The following is an 8,172-nucleotide window of genomic DNA, read 5'->3' as shown; positions in this document are numbered from 1 at the left end:
AAATATTCAGGAACCAACAGAAACACTTAATGGTTTCTATAGGTTTTTAATGTGTTTATTTACGTATTTTTTTAGCAGGGAAAATGTACATGTTTACACGCACACACACATACACACACGCACAGATATGTGCACAAATCGACATTCTACATGTCTTGCATCATAGTTGTATTTTATTTGAGTTAGAAAGAAAGACGGAATCAAAAATTAGTCAATAAATAAGAAATAAATATCACCGTAATTCATAGTTCAATAATTGTTCAATTACAAAGTCGTACATCTGCTTAAATGGATTTCTTAAAAAAATGAACAATGTAAAATTAAGAAATTGCATCCCAACCAACCTAAAACCTGCATTTACAGTAAATATATATTTTAAAATTTGATAAATTAATCAATAAATAAAAAATAGCTCAAGTATTAAAACCTACCCCAAAAAAACTCCTGAACCCGTCTCCCATACTTCAAGAAAAAGTAGAAATTTTAATTGAAAAGTTTTTCAAAAGATATTTACCATAATAATAATAATAATAATAAAAATAATAACAATAATAATAATAATAACAACATTAGTGAGTATTGTTATTATTTTCATGTAAACTATACTCATTTTTTTATTCTTGTTTTTCACCATTTCAGTTCTTCAAACTAGTTTATTTACACCTGATAAAGGTCCTTTTACTGCAGCAGAGCTAAGCTATTTATTTTCTTTTTTATTCGCTTCAGTACTTATTGTCTCTTTTGGACATGGAAATCCATGAATGGTAGTGAGTGAGTGACTCTTATTTTATACATGTTGCTTTCTCTCTCATTTATCATCCTTCAGGATGCATGGGGATGTGCATGTGTGTGTGCATATGAGTAACTTATGTACATAATGTTAAAACATGAACATGTTCCATTTACACATTTTTATGTGTGTGCATGTTTGTGTGATTATGTGTATGTGTGTGTGTGTGTGTGTGTGTGTGTGTGTGTGTGTGTGTGTGTGTGTGTGTGTGTAGTGTAGTGTGATGAGCAATCCAGTCAGCTCTGAACTCCGCTCTGAACCTCTTTTACCATCTCAGCCATTTGCACCCTGTGTATGAGAGAGAGAGAGAGAGAGAGAGAGAGAGAGACAGAGAGAAAAGGAGAAAGAGATTGATTAATTGACGATCTGAGATATTAATTACATATCAGGTCCTATTGACTAAACCCCATGAGCTCCTGACCTGTTTTTGACCCTCAGCATGTTTTACTCCGGCCAGTTCTAGACCGGTACAATCGACCGAGCCTGAGTGCACAGCTAGCTCGAGAAGACGGCCTGTTACTCTGAGCTAAATCCAGTTTTACAGTTTTGCTCATGATGCTTATAGGATGGATATGTGTAAATTATATGGCCCTAAATCAGCACAAAAAGACACCCAAAACCCACACAACCCTTAGGCCATAATGGAAGTGAAGACCATCCTTACTGAAATATGAGTGAACACAAACCTGAGAACTGAACCAAAAACAAAATAAAGCATCAAAATGAAAGAAACAAACGGAAAATTAGAGAATCCTGTTTGTGCTCTGATTTAAGAAATATCCATTTGTTAAATTTTACCCTCATTATAAAAACATGTTCCCACTTTCCATTAGAGTAATGATATAAATCTCTTGTGTTTTGTGCTGTGGGGAGGAATTGCTCAATCAAGTCTTTTAAATAAATTAAGAAATTAAAGAATTAAAAACAGACCATTTAATGCCTAAACATTAAACAACATATCATCATTGTCAAATTTTTTTTTTGCAATTTTTAGTGTGTAATTTGAGCTCAGCAGCTGTCCTTTACATTGTGTGAGAATCTCATGATGATTAGGCCATTAGAAATTCTTCCAAACTGTTTTGAATAAAATCTCCTTACATACATGTTGATATTCTCAGAATGTGCTTTTTCAGACATTGTCATAGAGAACAGATACACTTTAATACATATTAAGTATGCTCTTCACACACATTTACATCCACAGTGACCATGCAGCTTAACACAGTGAAGCCCAAGACTGCTGTGTGTGTGTTCATGTTTGTCTGTGTGTTATAAATGTGTGTGGGTGTTTGTGTGTGTGAGAGAGTTGAATGTACGTGCGTATCCTGAATGTGTATGTGTGTTTGAATGTGATTGTATGTGTGTGTGTGTGTTTGAACGTGTGTGTGTGTGTGTTTGAATGTGAGTGTATGTGTGTGTGTGTTTGAATGTGTATGTGTGTGTGTGTTTGGATGTGAGTGTATGTGTGTGTGTTGAATGTGAGTGTATTTGTTTGTGTGCACGTGTGTGTGTGTGTTGAATGTGTGCATATTTGTGTGTGTGTGTAAGAATGTGAGTGTATGTGTGTGTGTGTGTGTTGAATGTGTGCATATTTGTGTGTGTGTGTGTGTGTGTGTAAGAATGTGAGTGTGTGTGTGTTGAATGTGTGCATATTTGTGTGCGTGTGTAAGAATGTGAGTGTATGTGTTTGTGTGTGTGCTGAATCTGAGTGTATTTGTGTGTGTGTGTGTGTGTGTGTGTTGAATGTGAGTGTATGTGTGTGTGTGTGTGTGTTTGTGTAAGAATGTGAGTGTGTTCATGGCAAGCAAACTGTCACCCAACATGCAGCACTCTCTTAAGGTCTAACACAGGAATTCTGGGATTTCTTTAAGATCAGTGTTCCTGATATTTAAATGAGTAAAAAGTTTAGCTGGTAGTTTATTTCACAGATGAACAAAATGTGATTACATTTTATATTCTTCCCAGAATTCCTGCGTGTTTTCTCCAGTTAGCACAACACTGTAAGCACCACAAACCTGTACTGTACCTCAAAATGATAGAGAGAGAGAGGAACTGAGACGGGAAGAGTGGAGGGAGGAAGAGAGTGAGACAGAGCAAGCAACAGAGAAAAAGAGAGAGGGAGATACAAATAGAGAGAAAGTATGGGCAGACACTATCAGAATCTGAAGGAAAAGCTGTTTGTGTATTTGTCATGCTGTAGATAAATATGGAAAAAAATCAGAAAAGGATGTCTCATCTACATCACACACACACACACACGCGCACACACACACACACACACACACACACACACACACACACACACACAACACGTCCTACATAAAGAGCACATCAGTGAGTGTCATCACACCATATCATCAGAGGACCACAAAACAGGTTAAAAACAAACTGTAAAATACAACACTGGTCAGGAGAAAAAGAAAGAGAGAGAAAGAGAGAGAAAGAGAGAGAGACAGAGAGAGAGAGAGAGAGAGAGAGAGAGACAGAGAGAGTGGGAGACAGTGTGATAGAGATAGAGAGAGAGAAGGGATAAGAAACTGGTCATCATACGTGAGTCCTCAAATCTTGTCGCACAGCAGCCGATCAGATTGTCAAGAGATCAATAAAATCACAATGCACTAGACTCAGTCCATTGTAGCCACGGCAACACGGCATGCAGCCCAGCGCATGACTGGTCGCCACGGCAGCCCAAACACAGGCAGTCGCCACGGCAACCCAAACACAGGCCAATTAACTTACTACAAGTGGGAGACGTAAGGGAAGGACATAATCTGTTGCTATGCAACTGAAGGCATAGCCATTGCGACGGCACCTCCCGTGATAAACGGCGTGACGTGTGGACCTTGGGGTGTGATTTGTAGATTTCAGGGAAAAAAACACAGAAAAAATAAAGAAAGGTGACATTTCTGCAGATTTATCAAAGCGGAGGCCACAAAACATCATGCATAAATACTAAAGGTTAAACTGAACTTGTCTTTGTTCAGCTAAATCATTTTAAAAGCCTCGACTGTTCTGAGTCTGATTCTGTCGTTGATTACATCCTAAGACTTAAGTAAGGGTGAGTGAAAAATATAAGCCTGGACTCACTGGCAAGTCCTGGGCATTGAAGGACACAATGTATTTTACCTCAGATTAAAGTAAGACAATCTGAAGAATGTGAAAAGTGTTTTCCACTATTTGAGCTAACTTGCCAAATCAAGCTGTGCTGTGAGTGGCTTATCATCACCACTCAAAGTCATCAATGCCCAGGTAGGTAAAAGCTGTTGGAAAGAGACGGTACTGGCACAGTCTGGCCTCCAGATGACTCCTGAAAAATCCTCAGTTCTTCTCTCATCTCTGTGCTGGCCTTCTATTCTGCCCTCCTGTCCTCTCTCTACACTCATCCTCTCTGCCCTTTCCCTCCTCTTCCCCTCTCACCTGTCTCAGTATGGCCTGTTAGCATCTTTTGGTCTCTTCAGCTGAACTTTGAGGCGCTTCATTCCGATCTGGAAGCCGTTCATGGCCTGGATGGCAGTCTGAGCACTCGTGGGGTTATCAAAGCTTACGAAACCTGAGAGAGCAAGAGAGAGATAGAGGAATTGGTACCTTCTACACATACCAACATCAAGAATATTATAAGAGAGCTTTCTGCTGTGTTTACCAAAACATTTGCTCTGATTGGTGGCCCTGTCCACAAACACTTTAGCAGAGATGACATTTCCAAACGGCAGAAACATCTGCAGCAGTTCTGAGTCTGTGAACTCCTGGGGTAAGTGATAAATGAAGATATTACAGCCCTCAGGACCTGTAGGACACACACACACACACACACACACACACACACACACACACACACACACACACACACACACACACACACACACACACACACACACACACACACTAACATTAGACTGCATCTCATTATGTCTAAGAAAATATAATATATGATATGAATTTCATATCATAAACAAAATACTGCATTTGCAAATTCAAGAGTGGATACATTCCAGAAAAGTAAAAATCCTTCCCAGGACTTTCTTCCAACTTGCTCGACCCCCCTGTTGCTGGTTTGAGGTAACTAGGGAAGACAGGCAGTTGGAACAAAATCCTGGCAAGAGTTTTACTTTTGTAGACCTGAATACTACTTTTGACAGTAATAATTCAGTAATATTTCTATTATTACTTCTTCTTCTTCTACTACTACTAGTACTAATAGTTAATTGTATTATTATTATTATTATTATTATTATTATTATTATTATTGTAGCACCATCAGAGCACAATTCATACACAGAAAGGTACTTCACAAAAATATGCAGACAAAACAGGTATATATAAAAGATTAATCAAAAAGTATAAAGCTAACATTACTTGAAAGCTGCAGTAAATACATATTTTGACTTGTTTAAAACTTACAACAGAAGGCAATTGCTGAACAGTTTTAAGAAGAGGATCACAAACATAAAACTTTCTTACAGGAAATGACATCACCTTCTCGCTGCTGTTGCTGCTGCTGTTGCTGAGGAACCAGTGTATGTTGCTGTGGAAACGGGGTGCTGACCAGTCCATAGGCAGCGGGGTAGGCCGCTGTGGAGAGGGGCGAGAGATGGTAACGATAGACGATTAGAAAGATGTGCAGAAACAGCAGTTTGAGAGTCTGACACAGCGGAGAAAGATTCTATGTGGGGAAGCATCAGATCAATGAGATCACACCTGTATAGTGCTGCATCCCAGCATAAGCCTGCTGGAGGGGATCCAACACACCAGCCGAACTCTGGGCTATATATATATATATATATATATATATATATATATAGAGAGAGAGAGAGAGAGAGAGAGAGAGAGAAAGTATGTTATGCATTATAATGTTATGTTTAATGTTCACACTTAATAATAATAATAATAATTCTCATTTTAACACCATTCTTTTTCCCACATAACCTGAACAATTCCAGAATTTTTTTCAAAAATTTCACAGCAATTACATCATAAAGGAACAAAGTCATTCAGAGTGGTTTCATGTGAAATGCATTTTCCTATTGAGTCAGAATTGTTCATAGCAGTACTGTCAGGAATCAGTCATCCTAAGCATTATTGCCACTAAAAGCTCTAAATCAAAGGTGTCCAGTCTTATTCACACAGTCTTAATCACATTTTAAATGAAAACCTCCAGCTACACCAGCCCTTTGTGGATAAGATTGGACAGCCCTGCTCTAAATAGTTATGAATACGTGGTTAGATAAGACAATTTACATATTTATATATACTTACATAGAGGGGTACATGCAGGGTTCTGCAATGCAAACTAGTACCCAAAAGATCAAAAAACACATTTTTTTGGGATATATGACCGTTTAAACATTTCTAACATATCTTCTTCTTCTTTCGGCTGCTCCCTTTAGTGGTCGCCACAGCGGATCATCTGCCTCCATCTTGCCCTTTCCACTGCCTCCTCTACTTTCACACCAACCATCTCCATGTCCACCTTCACTACATCCATAAACCTTCTCTGAGGTCTACCTCTTCTCCTTCTACCTGGCAGCGCCATCTCCAACATTCTTTGACCAATATATCCACTATTCCTCCTCAACACATGTCCAAGCCATATACATTTAAAAACCCAGAAGACCCATGTAGGTTCACTGGTTATTTTGTCTAGTAAATAAAATGTCTATATTTAGGTTGGAGACTTCGCAACATCTGTTTGAAAAATAGAACAGAATAGACTTGGATAGTTGGTGCAATTCCTCTTCAACTGAAATTTAACTGGAGTGAAAAAAAAGAAAATATGAATAGAAATAGAAAATATGTGTAAGTTCTTCCAGTTAACAGATCATCTTGACAGTCAGTGCAGCTGTTGCTGCAATGTGTGTTACAGTATGTCAAAGCCAGAAGAACTACCAGTACTACTGTATTTCTCATCAGTTTAGAATTGCTTCTGCATTACTGTAGCATAACAGAGAGAGAGATAGAGAGAGAAAGAAAGAAAGAGAGAGACAGAGAAGCCACAGAGTGAACAACATGAGAAAAGAAATAGCGCTGCTCTGAGGTATGATATTGATAATATTTTGCTGTGCAGACCTTGCTACTGCACTGACTGCATCCATTATCTCACCTTGATACGGGTGAATGCCGTTGGTGTAGATTGTCTCAGATGCTGGCTGACCATTGGCTGCTGCAGGTACAGGACTGTAACCGCTGATTCCGACTGGTGGAGGCAGGGCAGGCACAGGTGTCGCTGCAATAGCAGGTGGGGTGTTTGTGCCTGTAAATGTGCAATGTTTGCATAACTGTGGGGACATTTATGAAACAAATATTCTAGTATTGTGATTTTGAGAAACTCAGGGCCAAACACTATAGTCACAACACAACTCTACAGGTGGGTGTGGCCTTTACCTGAGGAAGGTGTGATTGGTGTGATGGGAGTGATAGGTGTGGCTATGATGCCATTGCCATTGAGAGCTGCCATCTGCTGCATCTGCACCGCGGCAACTGTTGCTATGGGTGACAAGTAGGCAGACTGTGCGACCAGGGTCTGCTGTTGTACTAACTGAGATACGGGGAGAGAGTAAGAGAGATAGAGAGGGAGACAGAGAGAGCAAGAATAAGAGGGAGAGAGGGAGGGGAAAGGAGAGAGAGAAAGAGAAAGACAAAGGAAGAGAGTGAGAGAAGGAGAGATGCATTGAGAGAAAAAGAGAGCAAGAAAGAGAGAGGATAGAGTGAGATAAAATAGAGGAAAAGAGAGGAAAGAAAGAATGATAGCAAGAGAGAGGGAGAGAGGAATGAGAGAAAAGAAAGAGAAGAGAGATGGAAGGCAGAGCAAGGCAGAATGAAAAGATAGAAGAGGTGAGAAAGACGCAGCAAGAAAGAAAGAATGATAAAGAAGAAAAGAGAGAACAAGCATTTTCCTGTATGCATTCCCACATTCAACCCTTCATACACTGAATATACAGGGGAACTTTTTAGTTACACAGTTACATATTGGAAACCATTTCTCCTCACAGTTAGTTAGCCCCTCTTCACCCCCCCAATAGTTATCAGGACCACCACTAAGTAAGCATTTTGGTGGTGGTTCATTCTCAACACTGCAGTGACACTATAGTTCAATTTAAGCCGTTTTAATTGAATTCTGTGATTAATCTCTTAATTTGAGCGCAGTGTGTTTGTGTGCAAACATGTGAGGCTGTCTCTGCTGCGCTGGCTGGGTTCTGGTGTTGGACAGAACTCCTGCTGGCTGCTGTCTGACCTGTTTAATCTAACACACTACTAACACAACATGAAACCCCTGCAGCAGAGAGACCAGACAGGAATACGAGCTCTCAGTCTGTCCAACTGCAGTTTTCATTTCTAGAACTGTACACTTGTATAGCGGACCTAGAAGGACAGGATTTCTAATAAAG

The 8,172-nt window shown here is 39.5% G+C and overlaps 1 protein-coding gene across 8 annotated transcripts in view; it reads right to left on the bottom strand.

Annotated features, from left to right (window-relative positions):
* Window positions 1–30: 30 nt before the first annotated feature.
* Window positions 31–8,172, bottom strand: part of celf3b (cugbp, Elav-like family member 3b) — a 47,577-nt gene continuing 39,435 nt past the window's right edge. For 2 of the 8 annotated variants that reach the window (XM_017681821.2, XM_037537111.1), the window contains exons 9-14: window positions 7,169–7,322; window positions 6,888–7,037; window positions 5,486–5,551; window positions 5,264–5,359; window positions 4,431–4,574; window positions 2,460–4,340 (exon numbers count right to left, since the gene is read on the bottom strand). In XM_017681821.2, coding sequence (XP_017537310.2) covers window positions 4,213–4,340; window positions 4,431–4,574; window positions 5,264–5,359; window positions 5,486–5,551; window positions 6,888–7,037; window positions 7,169–7,322 — 738 coding nt within the window. In that variant the 3' untranslated portion in view covers window positions 2,460–4,212. Of the gene's footprint in view, window positions 1,079–2,459; window positions 4,341–4,430; window positions 4,575–5,248; window positions 5,360–5,485; window positions 5,552–6,887; window positions 7,038–7,168; window positions 7,323–8,172 lie in introns of those variants that run through there. The other 6 variants (XR_005130096.1, XR_005130095.1, XR_005130094.1 and 3 more) reach the window with 6 other exon arrangements.

The sequence above is a fragment of the Pygocentrus nattereri genome, chromosome 3, assembly GCF_015220715.1.
Source record: "Pygocentrus nattereri isolate fPygNat1 chromosome 3, fPygNat1.pri, whole genome shotgun sequence".
NCBI lineage: Eukaryota > Metazoa > Chordata > Actinopteri > Characiformes > Serrasalmidae > Pygocentrus > Pygocentrus nattereri.
Note: the sequence above shows the minus strand (reverse complement) of the source record. Positions and strands in the feature narration are given on the sequence as shown.